General features: G+C 40.4%; 1 protein-coding gene across 1 annotated transcript in view; it reads left to right on the top strand.

The window, feature by feature from the left end:
- The window catches only part of SCFD2 (sec1 family domain containing 2), a gene marked incomplete at its 5' end in the record, with an annotated part of 220,479 nt that overhangs the window by 187,773 nt on the left and 14,277 nt on the right, over window positions 1-18,429 (top strand). Inside the window, 2 exons of the mRNA XM_026087925.1 lie at window positions 13,082-13,227; window positions 17,280-17,414. Of these exons, the coding sequence (XP_025943710.1) occupies window positions 13,082-13,227; window positions 17,280-17,414 (281 nt within the window). The remainder of the gene's footprint in view (window positions 1-13,081; window positions 13,228-17,279; window positions 17,415-18,429) is intronic.

The raw sequence follows: 18,429 nt of genomic DNA, 5'->3' as shown, positions 1-18,429 counted from the left end.
TCCCTTGTGAAGGCCAGGATGCCAAAAAGCTGTGACGCTTCATTTACATGCACAGTGTCACTGAAGGTAGTAGGGCTGAATAGCTCCAATGAGCACTGCGAGTTGTCATGATGTAAATACAAAAATTTTCAGGATTCCAGTTTCTAGTCTGTGTTGGCCCCCTTCTGCCTTTGACCATACATGACTTACAGTGTGGTAGGTTGTCATTCAAGTACAATTACAGAATTCATTGCGGAGAATTGTGGCTGTTGCTTTCAATATTATGTGTCAAAAGGTTCTTCTTTGTTATACAGTGAAGCCCTCTACCATAAATATTTCCACTCCTTTTCTCTGAAAATTCTTATATTTCACTTATTCTCATTTGCAGGACAGAAAAGCTGTTCTGGCCCTTACCCTATTCCAGCCCCGTGTTCAGCCCCAAGAGCATCTAGTGTCAATGTGATTTTTCAGGGGAAGGAGCGTTACGGACAGAACAAGTATAAATCAGCACTCCCCCCGTAGCCCCCCGGGTGCCAGCTGAACATCATCGGCCGCATTCCTCTGGTTTGCAGCATCATTACCTAACATTTTCACAAAATGTAGACAGCTTTTTGGTACATTTGAGGAGGCAGGCAACAGAGCATGTCCCAATTCTTACACTATTTATGGAAGTAAGAGAGAAAGTATTATACAATCTGCCACGTAGGAAATTGTTCCCTCTAATGCACCGTCAAGTGCATAGTTTAGAAAGAGGAGAACCCTTCCTTCCCCCRGTAGCGCATACAGCCTCGGAGATATTCGCAGCTTGGCTTCCTCTTCTGATCAGCTTATGCCCTGCACGGTGCCGTAGCTGGTATTCCTTATCATTCCCTTAACATACTTATTCTGAACTGATCATGGATTTACATTTTTGTGTAGGCAGTAGCAACACCTGATAGAGCCAATGACGTTATGTGCTCTGCAGGCACGTGGCGTGAGGCAGCTCCTGTCCACAGGAGCTGAGACTCACGAGAGACAATAAAATGGATAAAAGAAAGTATTTCCGTGGGCGTGTTGAAACCAGTCAGCAATTAGATGTGCGTAGGCTAATTCCCTCGCTCACCGGCTGCGCTGAAGTCAGTAGGACCCCGCGCAAAGGCAGCGTGGGGCCTCGCTTCATAGCCCATGTGAATGATCCGGCTTCCAAACTTAAGCCAGCGGCAGAGCTAAGAACTCAACCTGCGCCTGAGCTGCTATTCGGTGATTTACAAGATCATCTGTCTACTCCGTGGCTGTAAACTTAATAAATATTGCTTGAAATTTAGCTGCAAAATGTGAATATTCATCCCTTTGTGTTATTCACATATACTGTGAATATATATATATCATTGCCAGCATCAGCAAAATATGTTTTGAAAGACAGCCCTGTAAGGTACTTCACTGAAATCTGGATCAAAAATCACCGGAATAATTACCATGAAATGTCCACTTATGCTAGGGGTTACTTTTGGTTACAATCACTTTGCATATTTATTAAAAAAATAATGATTTTTTCTGAGGCCTCTCTAGAGTAGTAGGACTTTTATTTCTTGTGGAGTCAGGAATGCTAAAATAAAGTTGAAGCTGTTCTGGCTGGATTTCAGTTGGACTTAAGCATATGGTTAAGCACAGCTGAATGCTTTCTGAAATCAGGGCTTCAGAAGTGAGCATTGTGTGCGGCTCTAATAACAGATTTTTCTTCTGAGATTGCAGTTAAGCTATAAACTAATGCCATAGAATAACTGTGTCAGTTTAGAACATTTATTGTTTTGCATTTTTTGTTCTGTCATAATTATGCTGAACATGGCATCTTTTCTTTCTTTCATTTCTCTTCCAGCTTAGTACTGTGGCATGAACAGAATAGTCTGTATATCAAAAATGGTGTGTCATGTGATAGATTTTCATGCATGAATTTCAAATATTATGAAAACTGGCAATCTGTGATACTTCTGTTTATCTAGTATCTCCATTTTCTACTACCATCAACTTTGTAAACTTGTTACAGTGTATTTTTATTTATTGTTAGCATCAAAACTCTCATAACAGTATAGATGAACACAGAATTGGCATTTAGCTTTTAGCTTTTTCATGCTATGTCTTCTGGAGAATGACCTTCTAGTGTTTCAGCTAATGCTTAATCCTTTTATAGTTTCATTTAAATTTTAGTGTGTAAGCCTTGTCTTTTTATTTTTTAAGAGAAACAAGAAAATCATTCTGGGCATAGTTATGAATTTAAAGCAAAAGGTGCTTAAAGGATGTACCATAATTCTTTTAATTTGAATGAGTGGAAAAAAATCAAAATTACAATTATTATCTATCATTAAGTAAAGCCCACTGAATGCAGCTTAAGTGCCTATTATCCTTGTCAGTTTTTAGATGGCTTTTCACCTGTTGTGTAGTGTATCGGGTGGAGAGGCCTTTTTGAACAGATGATTATGCATACCATTAAAATGTCATTATTTTTGTCTTCCTGTTGAAAATATTGTTTTATTTCAGGAGCTGATAAATAGATTACAGTTGTTCATTTTAATTGTGATCTTATGTTTCTATACGTTTATGCTATTGTATAAAGCTGCCTTCACCAATTTAAGGACACTCAGAGTTCAAATTTGGCTCAGAATTTAAACTGGGAAAGAAAATGTCTCTTAGATATTTCTCCATAACCATCATTTTTAGATCAGTAAGTTGAGATGGTTTCATACATTTTTAAAAATTCCAGGTAGGATAGTTGTTTTCAAAAGGAAGTATTTTCCAATCATTTCTGCAAGCCTAACTTAGCATTATGAAAACCATACAACCAATTTGACTATGAATGCAAAAGCCATTGATCATATGCACTTTCACTGTCCAAGCTACAGAAGATGGAAAAATCAAACAAGAACAGTGAAAGACGTATTTCACTTTTTAGGTTGTTTTGAAAGTGTGATTCCTTGTAATTGGCATAAATAAGAAAACATTAAAAAAATAAAGAACAGTTACAAATCTTGCCATATTTTCTTCAAGTTCTCCTTTGAGGCAGACGGGGTAGAGCGTTGTCTTACATAGACTTTCACACAAGCTTCCTCCCTCTGTCCTGATTTCATAGTGCTAAGACAAATAGGCCTATGGCATGTTTCTCTATGAAGGGCGTTAAATAAAGTTTTCTTCACGTAAGATTTTCTTCAACACAGGTAGAACAAAATGCTATAGTCTTAGCACTGCTGGAGTGTAAGCACGGCCGTAACATAAGCAAAGGCTGACACAGCTCCACGTGGTTCCTCGCATAATGGCCACCTGCAGATGCTCAGAGAAAGAGAAGCAGAAACAGGGCAGATCCCTTTTGCCTGGGGTGCCCTCCTGGCCATCTCTGGTTTAGCACTTCCTCGACCACAGGCGGATCTGAGATCACTTTGCTCAGTAACCTTTGACAGACTATTCACTATTTATTGTCTAATCCCCTTTGAATCCGTGTTTCTGGAGGGCCAGGCAGGTGCCAGTATAAAACCTATGGACTTGGGATAAGAGAACCATCATTTGGACAGCTGGTACGCAAAGGGCAAGGATATCTGCTATAAGGTCTGGAGCAGATATATGACAGAAAGCAGTGGCAAGGTGCTGTCTGTGCTCCCACTGTGCCTGTTGCTCTGAAGGAGAATAGCCATACCATTTCACACCTATAACGTGTCCTCCTTTCTGGTACACACTGGCCAAGGAGGCTTTTGCTTATTGGTAGTACTTACTGCCTTACCCACTGCTAACTGGATACCAACCTCTTCCTCTTCCCCATGTGTAATTTGTCCTTCCTATATTGATACTGCTTGGAATACCTTGCAGGGCAGGCGAGAGGCCACCACCAAGCCTGAGAGAGCAACTTCATACGGTCACTAAAAGGCATTGGCAGATGCATGTATAGCAAGAAAGCCCTTGATGAGAGCAAAAATATATTCTTGCCAAAATGCACTTACCAGTCACAAGACAAAAGAAGGGTAGCTGAAAATAACTTGCAAAAGACTGAGGATATTTGATTGTATAGGTTTTGGAGTGGTATTTTCATTGAGTTTTACATCATTTTCTGTTACATGGAGTTTTATTAAGTTCTTGCAAGAACATTATTGAGAAGCCTTATTAAAGTCACAGAGCATTTACCATAGCTTTATTAACATTCTAAAAATGTGTGTTTTTTTAATTAAGATATGGACTACTTGAGGGAGTAACTGAATTGTTCCCTAATGAATCTATTGCATTAATTTCCTTCAAAAAGCACATCTGAGCATAACTTAAGTTCCTTCTGCAATTAATTTATGTAATTTATTCTAGTAAGCACTGCAGTTTTTCCCCATAATTGTTCATTGAATTGACAGGTTTAATTTCATGTAACATGAGAGCTTCCAATAACTGAGTTTGCAGTACTTTATAAAAGCTGATATTACATGTTGTGCTATTGAATTTTGGCAAGAAGAAGGCAATAAAATATTCCTGTAAAATAGAGATGTCCAAGTGACAGATATTGAAGCCAACATTTAAAAAATGGCTTTCCAAAGTTAGGTCTTAAATCCATATTTAATCGGGTAGGTAAGTGGTCAGATTTTTACAAGTGCAGGATATCCATTGGCTTCAGCACATAAGATTCAGCAGAGTACTTAATCATGTGTATGGCTTTTAGCTTATGTGTGAGCAAAGGAAAAAGAACCACTCACACAATGTGCTTAAGGAGCCACATAGGCTTTATGTACCTTGCAAGCCAAAAAGCAATTTCAAAAATAGATTTCAAGACTTGAGGCCAAAAAACTTTCCAGCCACATTGCTGGCTCTTAGCCTAAGCTATACCTGGAGTTAAAATCTCTGCCCTGTGCTGAAGATGGACCAAATACAGACTAGCTGCTGTTGGCCAGAGCTGTAGTATGCTGGCTCTGTGTAGCCTTAAGAGCTTAGTGCCCCGCGATGGACCATGCATCCATGGCGGTGCCATCATCCTCCATGAGCTCCAGAGATCGCAGGATGTGTCCCTGTGTCATAAAAATGGATGTTCAGTGCATCCCAACTGGGAGTGGGGCAGATCAGTCCTGAACTGCCGGATGTACGTATGCAATCACTGGGTGTTCAGCACTGCTAGAATTTGGACACCTATTTAAAAGCTTAAGTGGAGATTTAGGATTCTAAGTTTAGCTACTCTAAAAAACATTTTCTCTCAAATGTGAGATGTTTGTCATGATTGAAATAAACTACAAATTGCACCTTTGCCAGTCACAATACTAGCTTCAGTGGTTTCTTTGGCAGCAGTTCAGCTGCTCCCCTCCTCCCATCGCAGAAACCACATCCATACCATCTTTCTCAGTGCTCGATACTGGTGGCTGCCCCAGAGTTCTTGCACGCTGCTTTGTTTTTAGTCTTCATGTGCCAATCAGATTGTAAATGACATTTATAGAAATGTGGAGCTGACCTTCTCTGTTTTGTGGCTTTTCAAATAGTTCCTTTGATTTATTCTGAGGTTTCACAATTCAGCTGGAGCCTTACAATAACCCTGCACGTGAACCTCAGGTTTCAAGCAGGTTCAAAGTAGCTGTTGCTAATAATCAAGGGAGAAAAACATTCTGTTTTGATTTTTAACATCATATCCATCCTCCCTCCCTTTTCTAATATTTTTTCCTATATGCTGCTATTCTTTGCTTTCCTCATCCCCTCTGTTTTCTTTCTGCCTGCTGGCATTTGCAGTCTGTTATCCAGTTGTCTGTGGACTGGCGAAAGGACTGCTTAAGCCCAGGACCAGGAAGTCCTGAATTGCCATTGTGGCTGTGACACTGACCTCTTTCACGCCCTTGAGGAGTTTGAGCTTCTTTTCCTCTGGTGTGTAAATCACGTACCTCTCTCCAAGGGGAGTTGTGAGAACCAACGAGCTAAACGTTGGCTGCTGATTTCGCAGCAGCATGGAGAAAATTGAATTCTGCCATCCCGGATGTGACGAAAGGCCAAGGCCTGCTGGGGGCAAGGGAGTGTCATGGGAAGGGGGCAGTGAAGAGGGAATGAGAAAAGGGGTTGATTTGGGACAACTTGGAGCCCTGGAGGTCAGCTCTGGTTGCTAGCAGGGAATGGGGCAGTTGTGGACTGGGGCTGTGGGGGGAGATGGGCTCCCCCTCTTCCTCTCCCCCCCCCCCGGCTGCCCTCGCCTGTCCCTTCCCGTGGCTGGTGCCAGTGCACCCTGGCCTCCACACTGCTTTTCCAGGACCTAGGACTTCCTTATAACTTTTATCTTTTTTTCCCCAACTGCCTGTTTGCTTGGGATTTTAAGTTCACCTTTGAATTCTAAATACCGTTTTGAAAGATCTCTCAGCTTCTCCCCCCTTTTTTTGCCTTTCTTGCCCTCTAATGCAATTTGTGGTGTCCAAATCAATTGCTAATGCAAGAAAAGCAAGCCCTGTTTCGAACCCAGCCCTTTGTAGTGTTGACTCGGGCATCACCACTGGGGATTGCCCAGAGCCCTGTGGGTGGTCAGGCCTTCCGTTTGCTCCTCACCAAAAGCTGGGACAGCACGGTGCCCTGCTGTGCCCCGTTGGCACGGTGCGCAGTTTCGTTAGAGATGCCGAGGGCAGGATGGGCGCAATTGGGCCTCTCCATCCCTCACAGTGGAGATGTGAAGGGTGCTGCTGGGACGCTATCGCAGACATGGCCGTGTCTCCTGTGGGCACTCTCTTCTTGAGGCCTGCTGAACAGCTTCTTTTAATTCTCCAAATCAGAATATAGTGAATTCTGATTTTTCTCATTCTGCTTGTATCACAATTGTATTATTACAATAAGACTATTATAAGACCATAGTCTTACATTCTCGCCCTGTCCTACCTTGTCCAGCAGTGTCATGTTTGGTTACCCACCTTCTCTTTTTGACCAAATACAGAGCTGGATTTAATATGAGTCAGATTTAAGAATGAAGATTGAAATGCATGACAGAATCCATCAGGAAGAAAAATGACGGGAGATATCATATAAAAGCTATCCCAGTTTTGGTTGTTACACTTTTTTTTCTCTTGCAAAAAGCAACCATGATCTGTGTACCCATATGCACTCAGTCCTACCTTTTTCCTAACAACCTTGCATGTAAGAATATATCAAAACTATTATAAAACGTATAGATGTAGTATTACATATACATGGTTTTAGATTTATCTGCTAGAAAAAGAATGCCCCCATTATTACACTATCATCTAAAATATATAAATAGAAGGTTTTCATTAGTTTAAAATCATAGCGCTGTGTTTAGAGTTCTGACCCTCAAGGCACCCTATATCTCTGTTCTTTCTCTCTTTCACTGACAAGCAATTAACTCTGCATATCTACAAAATAGCTTGCATAATGGAATCCTGATGCTGGATTTTATCTTCAAAATACTGGTTTTCTGTTTCAGCCCATCCTTTAGTATGTGCTCCTAAAACAGCTTAGCTGCTCTGCCAGCTCAGTTCCATGCTTTGCAGGGTTTATGTTGGTTTGTTTTTGTAAATGGGCTATAGAGAGAGCCTAAGTTACTACCAGTGACAGCATCACAGTATAAACCAGAGCAAAGCTGTAAACTTTCACCTTTCCTAAATGCTCAACTTTGTATCATAACCTTTTTATGACATGTCTGAGAAGTAACAAAGACCTTCACAAAGTCTTAGTAATTATAATACTACTTTAGAGAAAGAAAGAGGTTTTTTATAACACCTGGACCATATATCAAAAGAGACAAAGCACAGTAAAAGGTTTTCAGAAACAGTTCTGAAGTTCTGATTTTTTGCATTCAAGCAGGGAAAAATCATGTTGCACTATATAATTACAGATCTCATGGGTTCACAGTGTGCATTTGTCTGTGTCCATTTCCTAAAGAATGTTCCTTCTAATTTCAGAAATCTTTAGAGAAACCATGCAATTTGGTTTCTAGAATCACCATAGATTGTAGAAGAGCAACTCCATTCTCCTTTTTCAGGCTTTATGTGAAAATGGATTCCTTCTGGTCCTAAATGTTATGCTAATGTATAGCTTATGAGGAGATGTGCTATCTCTGATCAAAAAGTTCAAAAGTAGGTCAAAAATGGGGGCCAGTGGCCTCATCCTGTTAGTTGCTGAATGCAGGTCATGAAGGTTCGACTCTCCTCAAATTCAGTGCAAGTGGATGGAAACAGAACAGAAGCAATATTGGTGAGATCGGGCCTCCACTTACTGCAGAAGCTGATTGTTTTCCTCTTAGGATGTTCATCAAAATCTTGGACACGTGGTTTAAAATCTTTAAGCCCACAGAGATTAATGGTGATTTTCTGTTCTCCACAACTGGGCTTCTTTAACACTGTCAGGAAAGCAGTGTCCAAAATTTCAGTTTGGTAGACACTCATTTAAATGCCTTTCCCCATATGTAATAGAGTTTGAGACTCAGAGGAAGTCATTCAGTGTGCACACCTAATGACATTTAACTTTTAGTGAAAAATCAGTAACAGGAAAAGTTGTTTTAATTAACACATGAGCTGTGCAGCAGCTAATGTATTCCACCTCTTCATTGTTGCAAAAGGAACATATTTCTTAGTAACACTAAGCAGCAGAGCAGAGGGGTTCTGTTCTGCTCTCCATATGCTCACACAGCCCCATTCACTGCGAAGGTGGAGCGGGAGGGGATTTGTCGATGCATGCCACTCACACAACACAGCCCTTCTTGTTCTCCAGTCCCGAGAGAAACCAGGGCAAAGCTGCTCCCCTCCTCAGACCTGCTGCAGTGTTACAGGTAGGGAGCAGCCTTTGGAGGACCTGGGGTTTTCCTAACTAATTTCAGCAATAAAGGATTGAAAAGGAAACCTTTTTGTTTAACATACATTTAAAAATGAAGAACTGGAATGAAGAACTGGATGTCAGACTGCCAGACAGAAAAAGAGAGCCATGACTTCCCCAGACGTGATTTTTCTTGATCAGAAGTCCCAAAGAAGCCACTTTTCTGATGGGCCATGGAAAGCACACCTCTTTTCCTTGCTGTGGGAGCCAGTAGACGGAGGAATGGTGCAAGACAAATGTTGGAGGTTGCCATCATAGAGGCTCTGCAATTCGGCTCCTGAGCAACGTACCAGCTTCGGGCAGCCGAAGAATATGCATGTTCATTTTTGGCCATTCCTCCTTGTCCAGTGCTTTATCATACGCCACCAGCCAGCACATTGTTTTCCCGAAGGAGCACTGAGGGTTGGCCCAGGTGCCTCAGCACCCGACTCTGCTACCGTGGAGCCCACCCTGACCCTGCGACCACTCTGTGCGTACCTGCTGCAGTCCTGGCTATGAATCTCTCCACTCACCTTGGACCACAATTCACATGATGTTTCTCTGCCTTGTCTTTTATTTGTATAGTGCTCTGCAATAATCCAACCATGCTGATGAAAAATATATCCTGGAGCTTTCGATGTCTATAATTCTGCATAGAGTAGTAAAAGCTTAGTTGGGCCAACTGAGCTGTAGGGTTGTTTTAATGGAGACTGTGAGAATGTAGAGACAAAAATTGATAGTGTCAGAAGGTCATATTTCTACCGTTCAGAAAATCAGCAGGAAAGATGGCTTTCAGAACTCTGTGCCTGTGATCCATTTCAGTCCTATTAGAGTCACTTTTAAGATGGACCATATTGTGTGCAAGGCCAATTTGCCCTGGTTCAGAATCTATACCCAGCTATGCACTTATTCTGTGGATTTCTGCATATAGAAGGAAGGATCTACAGTGGAGAAGGTCAAATGGAGAAAAATATTTTTACTAAATGTTTCTGAATCAACCTGATTCAACAAATATAGCAGATACTTTCATCAGCAAGTTTTCTATTTAACTTCATAGGCACAAAAATTAGAATGTAAAAAAAAATTGCATTATAAACCTTTCTTGATTACAAATTTTATAGGTGCCTGGTTTTGGCATGGTTTGACAGAGTATGAGTTTTTAAGCTGAGAAGGATTCTGATTATGTAATGGTGCCTTACCCCTTTTAGAATCAAAGGTGCATTATAAACATAAATGTTTTCCCCTGATTTTTAGACAATGAGAATATAGACCAATTCATACTAAAGAAATTCTAAGTATTCCTAAAATGAGGCCTTTTTAAATGTCTGTGTTTAAAAACGAATGGAGGTTAAAGCCAAGGAATTTTTTTTTACTTAGTTTCCTCTGAAAATCAGGCTCTTGTATAGAAAAACTGACTTTGCTGATTGACTTTTAAATCCATTGTCTAATTTCAGTCATATTCGTTGGGGAAAAAAGGGTCTCAAAGATATTAAATTTCTGTAGGACTTGTTGAAGGCATGCAGAAAGGCAAGAGACACCTCCTTTTCTGGTCGGTGAGGAAGACTGCACTGAGTGTTTTCAGTGTGGTAGACCTCAGAGACTTCACCAGAGGGAATGGCTTCACAGAAAGCCTCCAGTCCCAGGAGCAGCTTCAGCTGGTGCTCGCTCAAAGCCCTCCACCATGGGACACAAAGCTATAGGATAGCACATCGGCTACTCCAGTCTTGTCAGGGCTGCTTGTTAAACCCTGAGGGTGACGAGCTGTGGACCATTGTGGAAGGCAAACAATGGATTGCACGTCTCTCATTTTGGTTTGGGCTATTGTGTTAACGAGTAAGTAATTGGATGAAATGATGCAGCCTATTAAATAGATCGTGAGGATAAATGATTTCATAACCTCTTCTAACCTGTGAGTGTGGTAACACAAACTGGAAAGCAAAGCTCAGGAGCAGCATTTCCCTGGAAATGCAGTTGTGTAGTGAGCAGAGTTACAGAGGTTGCGCTTAGCCAAGAAATTGCTCAAGAGCAGGTTGGCCTTGTGGCAAAAGCAAAGCAGGATGTGCCCAGCCAGACGAGGCAAAGGACGCCCCAGGGTGTCTAGACACAAAACAAGAATGTGTCCACGGGGAACTGGCTGTTCAGTTCCAGAAGTGGGAAGTGACAAGCTGGTTTGAAGCTTTTTGGTAAAAGGGGTCTTGTTAAAATAAGGAAAGAGAGAGGTAGAGAGAGAGAGGGGGAAGTGATGCCAGGAGGAGAATTAAAAAAAATTTTCTTTTAATGAGAAAAATAACTGCAAAGCAAAAGACTTTTAAATGATCCAGAAACAAACAATAAAAAAGAAAAAAGTACCCAAACCAAAGCAAACAATGTGATTTTTACCTTGCCTGAACTTGTTCAACATAGGAGACATGCATTCACTAGCAAAACTAAACATTCCCGATATGCTTGACCAAAAGCAATGGCTTTGTCTGATAAAGGACTGAAGAAAGCACAAAGAAGATATAACTTTTTATGTTAGCTAGAAGCTGCTTATCTATTAAAAGGTGCTTATCTATTAAAAGCACCTTGACAATGTAAGATCTTCTCTGAATATTTTGCCTGTGTTAGGATAAACATAAACCATGATTTGTTAGCTCGGACTTTATTTATAGACCTCATCTATCTAGGAGGTGTTCAGTTTCACTTTTTTTCAGCTGTTGGACTCCATTCCCTTGTGCATAAACCAGCACAAGATCGCTTGCAGGAGTGATCTCACTAATTTCAAGAGCACTGCTAATATAACTACATTTATGGAGTGGGGTAATGAGCTGCAGGAGTGGGTTTTTGTGTCCAGTACTTTTATCGACAACATTCAAGTTCCTCTGCCAAATGAAAAACTAGACTTTGGTTAGTCAGAGTATCAGTGCATGCAGATCTTGCACATACTTAACAACAAAAATACTTCTTTTAATTGTTCTGCATTCTTTTTTTTGAAAAAAAAAGATTAATTTCAAGAGCCCTATCCAAAAATATACATGAGAGCATCTGCCTTAGAATTAGAACAGGGCAGTCATTGGCCTGGTTCATGCTCACTCTGTTGCTTTGTGGGACATAGTTGCATAAATCCTCCATTCCTTGGTTTGATGTCACTCTGAAGAAGTACAGTCATTTTTTTGTTCTGTTGCACCAGCTGGGGATCTGACTTGTAGTCTTTTGACAAGTAGTATTCAGTCAAATGAAAGCTCAATGTCTAATCACAGTCTTGAAGGAATAGTTTCAGACCTACAGAAATGAATATATATATATATATATTTGCTGTACAGAATGCAAAGATATGAAAGACAATGATCCAGGTCAGCTTACTGTGAGGACCACCCTGTAAATCTTGAAAATACTGCCTTTTTTGTTGTTTCTTTAGTGCATAGAGACTCTGGCCTCCATCAGCTGTAGAGCAAAGTAAGTTCAGAGTCATTCTCCCCTTCCCTACCCTCCCCAGAAAAACCCTTCTCAAGGACAGCCTTTGATTTCTGTTTTCCATTTCAGGCTCAGTTCCTGCAGCCTAACACATGCCAGTAGGTGCTGGTACCTGGTATCTGTTGGTAGGTTTCTGCATCTGTGCAAACATAAAAATTTGCTGGTGCAGAACCTATTGCAAGACTGGGGGTGAACACACAAAACATTAATCTGGCACTGACCCCAAGAGAAGCTATTTGAGAGGATCAGGAGTGTGTGTGTGTGTGTGTGTGGGTGGCAGGAAGAGGTTATTTTGTGCTGTATCTTCTACTACAGCGACTAGGAGTCAAGAGAGAAGAACGGCAGGCAGAGACGTCAAAAGACATAGAGTATGTTAGCAGGTCATTATAAATACCCAATAATTCTCTAACTTGGACAATTCTCAAATGTAGCAAAATCAATAGCGAAAGTATTGTTTCTTCTCATCTGTGCAATGTAGGTCCTGTGTTGAGATGGATGGAGTCAAGGATAAGAATTTCTCTTTGACAAAGCACTGGCTCCTTTCCAGGTGGGGCTCTCTCTTCAAGGCCTGCTAGCATGTGAATTCGGCTGTTTGCTGCAGAGAACAAAGCACACCGTGCACCTCTGAAAGTGCTGTATGCTCTATGTTACAAGTGTGACAGAGGTGTTGTTCACTTTGTTTGCCATCTAGGACTTACAGCTTCTTGTTTAGCTACAGAGACTTGTGCCATGCCGAGGACATGCTGTATAATAAGCAACTGAGTTTCTAGAATCTAACAAGATTAAACTAATTTAAAATTTCCTCCTAGTTATCCTTTTCCTACTGCTTCTTATTAAAACACTTGAAAGTTTTTCACTCACTCAGCTCCATGTTTCTTTGTTACTTTAGGCTGTGATTCGTCTCTGAACCTGGCACCTCAGAAAGCCACAGATGCAGTGGACGATATCTTTGAGTCCCTCAGGGATATTGCGAAAGCTCGAATGCACATGAAACAGTTTAACTCCATCCATAGTCCAGGCAGCAACACCCACCAGGCAAGTGGATCTTTTGTTTTCCCTTGTTTATGTTATTTCTCCAGGATGCTGTCAAAATTACACCTCCACCAATAAGGCTAATTTTGCTTATGTACTAATCCTAGATGTGTTCTGCCCATGTGGAATGTATTTGAGTATATACTTTATAACTGACCTAATCATCAAGAACTTCCTGAAGTCCTTAAGCCAAACACAGGCATATCCCTGTCAAAGTTAATAAAGAATTTGTCTGATGAAGAAATCTGGGATTTGCTCTGCAGCACTGTGATATGATATAAATATCTGCGAAAGGCAGGACTAGGTCAAGACTGTACCGGGCTAAGATCCCTTATGACATATGAAAACAGCATGCCTGCATCCAGACAGCAGCTATATTTCTCTATTTTCTCTCCCTTCTCCATAACTATGAGAGGTCGTCCCATTTTTAAATAGGAGAAAAATGCAGCTTTTGTCTGTAAAAATTTAACACATGAACTACTATATTAGTACAGGACATTAGGACTAAATTTACTGTGTTTTTCTCTCTTTCTCCTCTCCCCGCAAGTGTTTAACTTTTTCAGTTAAGAATAGAGAGTTTTCCAAAGGAAAACAAATACTGTGATTTAGAGAGAGACTGTAAAAATTGATTTCAGCCTTGAGCCAGAAAAATAATCCTTCCAAGCTCTTTAATATGCTATGGATCAGCAAAAGGATATAGTTCAAATTAAGCAATGCTTGTAACAACAGGAGTCAGAAGTGTTGCAAATGGCACTGGAAAGCTAAGGTGAGGAAAACCTGTTATTGAAGTCTCTTGGCATTTATGACTAGTCTGATGTCTAAAATGGGGAAAATTGTAAAACATTTAATACAGTTCAGTGTGGGGGCAGTCAGATGATAAGAAAATACCCTCTAAAAGTTTCCTGGAAATGTATTAGCATCGTTGTGTTCTTTGGATGTAACTTGGATTTGTTTGCTTAGAGCAAAGTGCTGGAATGCAGCAAGGGAAGTATTAACACCTTGCAGCCCCCTAATCTGATTATATGATGGGTTTAATTATCTTGAATATGACCAACAGCTAAGGGCTGTTCAGGAGTTCTAGAGTAGCTGGAAAAAGCAGGCAGCATGCTTGTTTTCTACAGTACAGCTCTCTAATGTCTCTCTCTGGCAGATGTTAATGCATGGGCAGAGCATTGCATGCACGGAGTTAGCTCGTTTGAAGAAGTGCTGCCCTTCCCATGAGTGTACAGAGCCCTGCCCTGCCCAATGAATGGGCTCACCCTAGAGGTGCTTTTCCACTCCGTCTGTTAGGAGCTGGGAAGCCTTCATTTCTTGTTAAGAGAAAAAATGATTTCTATACTTAAGCAAGTGGGCAGAATTGAATGGCCTCTTAGAAAGGCTCTTCATAACAGTGGCATTTATATGTCTTACATAAAAAGAGCTAATGAATTTTTCCATCAGGTTGTCAAATCAGTTATTGTAGTGGCCATGCAAGAGGAGAATATTTGTTTTGTCTGATATTGTAACTACTGTTCTTTTCCTTTCATTCTTGATCTTAAGTATATCCACCTCTTTCCTCCCTCCCTCCCTCCCTTCCCCCCTCCTTCCTTCCTTCCTTCCTTCCTTCCTTCCTTTCTTCCTTTTTGAATTATCTATGATAGCTCATGTCTGAGGTATGTCTGATAACTTTGTAAGACATGGCTTTTTAACATCTGTTTTAAATGGAATTTGTGCCCTGCCAAAATTTAAATTTGATAATAGTTTTATTGTGTGAGTTAGAAATCACTGTAGCTCTTGAGAGTTGTATTTTTTACTTCCTGACAATTTAATAGATGAATTTCAAGTCATAAAAGATTTTGAAAATTTTTGAAAATACCATAGCTAAAAATGACAGGTGATTTTCATATCTATCTTTTAGTATCTGCGTAGTCAGATTAGGTCATTTTGAAGGGGACTGAGTTTTGGTGCATGGAAATTCAGACGTGCAAATCATAGCACATTTTTAACATCTTGCCTTTAGAGTGAATAGTTATGACTGAAGTCAGATAATATTTATCCTTTAATTTCATGAAGTGAAGCTCTCTGTTTAGCTATAGTTTTGATCTTTGCTCCAAATATTTCATTTGTAACATCTTTCTGATCCTCTTCTGTAGTACTATGAAAATATTAAACAGATTTTTGTACACAGGACTTCATGCTTGTATGTACCTTTTCAAACAGTGGTTTACTGTGTGGCTAGATTTGACACAAATCTTGGCATGTTCTATTGAAAGATACTGCAGCCAATGTCTGTTGTAATTTGCTTTGTTGGCTCAATTAAAAATTATGCACATGTGTTGTGAGAAGGACTAGAAGAATTGTATGAATCTTTGTTGACAGAATTGTATTCAAAAAATGTAAGTTTTGTTTCTCACTGTAACCTGTTGGATGAAAAACATCTCTAATTACTGAGAGTACTTTAGAAAATTTTAGTTCCAAGTTATATAACTAAGTGGCTTGCTTTTTTTTTCCATCCATTTTTATGTTTATCATGCATGATCGTGCTTATAGATCTCCTCTCTGCAAACTGAATGACATAACACTTGATTTTCTTAAGAAATCTAGGGATGATGCATACCTGGACTAGTTCCAAAGGAAAAAAAAAGTGTACTAATTTGAAAGCTGCTAATTTTCTAAGACTGTTGCGCTTTCTGAAACTATGTGGTTCCACTGCAGTTTTGACAAATTTGTGAAAGCAGCAAAATGAAACCCCATCTACAAAACTGAGCAAGGCAAAATTTTCATTGAAGAGGATCTTTCCATGATTACCTAAAATTTTCATCTTAGAAATATTTTAAGGGTGGCAGAATGGTTCAGACCATTCATAAAGGGATATGAAAATTTCTAGACTACTAATTCATATTCAGCACAGTTTTGTGGGCTCTGAAAGAGATCACATATAAGTGCTTGTTGCACTCTGAAAAGAATTGGGCGTCCCAGTTTGTTTACTGGATAGATGTCTGTGCCACTTGGAAAACCCCCACTTTCAAATACGCTGCTCCACGTAAGAAGGGTGTCTAACCTCCAGTTTTTCTAGATGGTTATGAATATGTCTGGAGTGGTATGGGGATGGTACTAGTATTTGAGGTGTCATCACCCATTAGTTGTGAATGCCATTTTGTTTGAATCAGATGACCTAATAAAAATATTTCTCTCCCTGTACATCTCTTCTCTTTTAATTCTGATGTGAACACCTTCTTTTGTCCTCTATAAATCTACTTTCTTTTCTTATCTTGTTGGTCTTGACAGAATTAGACAAAAAAMATTACTGATATTGGCGGGGTCATTTGGTCTTTTTTTCCAAGGTTTTGCACAGGAGCAAGTATTTTTTTGTGTGCCCTGGCCATGGAAGTTGAAGGAGTAATAAGGCTTCTTAGTTCCGCTCTTCCATGAGGGAGAAACAGGCAGGTTGGCCTCTACACAGCCCTGCTGATATCCAGGCTTTAATCACGATATGACACTTATCATATCATGACAGGTGTTTGTGGGAAGACAGGAGTGGGCCAGTAAGCAAACCCTCCTAAAAATCCCTATTTAGGTGTTTTATAGATATTCCAGAGGGGATGAGACTTTTTGGGTGTGTGCGATGGGCAACAGAGCATCATCCCTGTGGTTATCCTTTTCCGTACTACCCAAAGACTGTGGAGAAATTAGAAGCCCCACTTTCTTCCTTGCCTCTGTTCACTCGTAGGATACTCACAGGGCAGAGTAAATCTGTGGCTGTCTTCCTGTCTTTCCAGTTTGATACTAAGTCTGTGCACACCATTTGCTGTCAAGGTTGCAGAGACCACTGCTGCTTCAATCACTTCTCTGAAGTCTCTGAGCAGTTTTCTTTCTAGAATAAATATTTTCATTTCCTTTAATGGAAATGCAGGTGACCCTGCTTGAGCAGGAGGTTTGGGCTAGATGATCTCCAGAGGTCCCTTCCAACCTCAACCATTCTGTGATTCTGTGATTCTGTGAAATAAAACATTTAGAAAAGCAGTCGTACCAAGTCTTGGCAGCTTTACTCACAGTATGCTCTTCTTTTTGTACAGGCTTCTTACAAACCGCTGCTGAAACAGGTAGTGGAAGAGATCTGTAATTCTGATCGACCTGATCCTGTTGATATTGAGCATGTGTCGTCAGGCCTCACTGATCTCCTTAAAACTGGATTCAGCATGTTCATGAAGGTAAACCAGACTTTCCGAGCTCATCCGAAGATCATAGCATAATCATGCAGTAATTGATTTTATGTATTTGAACTGATATCGTTCAGAAGAACCTAAGGGGCAGTTAGAAGAGTTAAATCCTTATGGGGAACTAGAAATAGCTGAGGCACCACGTTGCAGGCACAGAACAAATGGGCAGCACCTGCTGAAACAAAACAAGAGGAATGGAGCAGACTGAACACCTAGATAAGGGTGAAGCTGGACACCTAGATAAGGGTGATGCGTTTGGGAGGAGTTAATGTGGCTTTGATAAAGGAAAGTCCTACCTCATATAGATACTGGAGCTCTTCAGAGACATCAACAAGTAAGTTGATAGGTGAATGCGAGTTCATATAGCCTACCTGGAATTTCAAAAGGCATTCCATAAAACATGTCATCAAAGCATTTTAAGGACCCTGAGCAACCTTAAGACAGGAGAGAAGTAAGAATAAACAGTCAGTCTCATTGTGGAGGAAGATTATCAGAGGAGTTCCATATTCAATGCCTTTTCTATAGCTCAATAAGGTTAAACGTGCAGTGGGAGGGAAGGAAGGCTCACTAGTCAGAAGTTGCTTTGTGGACGCTCTTAGCGTGTTTTAAGACAGACTTTCTGAAAGGGCTTACTCTACTTTATAAATTGCACCATGCTTAGTGTTCGCTAAGTGTCTGCACAGACACTAAGTGTGAAGTAACTATCATGCTATAAATTTAGCTCTATCCTTCTGCATATCCTGAGTTCTCCACTGAAGACAAACCCATATTTATTTCAAACTTCATCAACACTGTGGTTATGAATATAGTGTAAACACTCATATAATATAGAAGAGCATAGAAAGTAACTCTATCTTTCAATTGCAATAAAGTTACTTAAGTTGCTATACATCTGTGACCTCATGACACCAAACTGGAGGGAGTGGATGCTTCTAGTATGCTGAGGCTAGGGCTGCCATCTCAAGGCACATCAACAAGCAGAAGGAACAGAACGAGGGGAGCCCCA

This window comes from Apteryx rowi, unplaced genomic scaffold (assembly GCF_003343035.1).
Source record: "Apteryx rowi isolate R43461 unplaced genomic scaffold, aptRow1 scaffold_740, whole genome shotgun sequence".
In the NCBI taxonomy this organism is placed as follows: Eukaryota; Metazoa; Chordata; class Aves; order Apterygiformes; family Apterygidae; genus Apteryx; species Apteryx rowi.
Note: the sequence above shows the minus strand (reverse complement) of the source record. Positions and strands in the feature narration are given on the sequence as shown.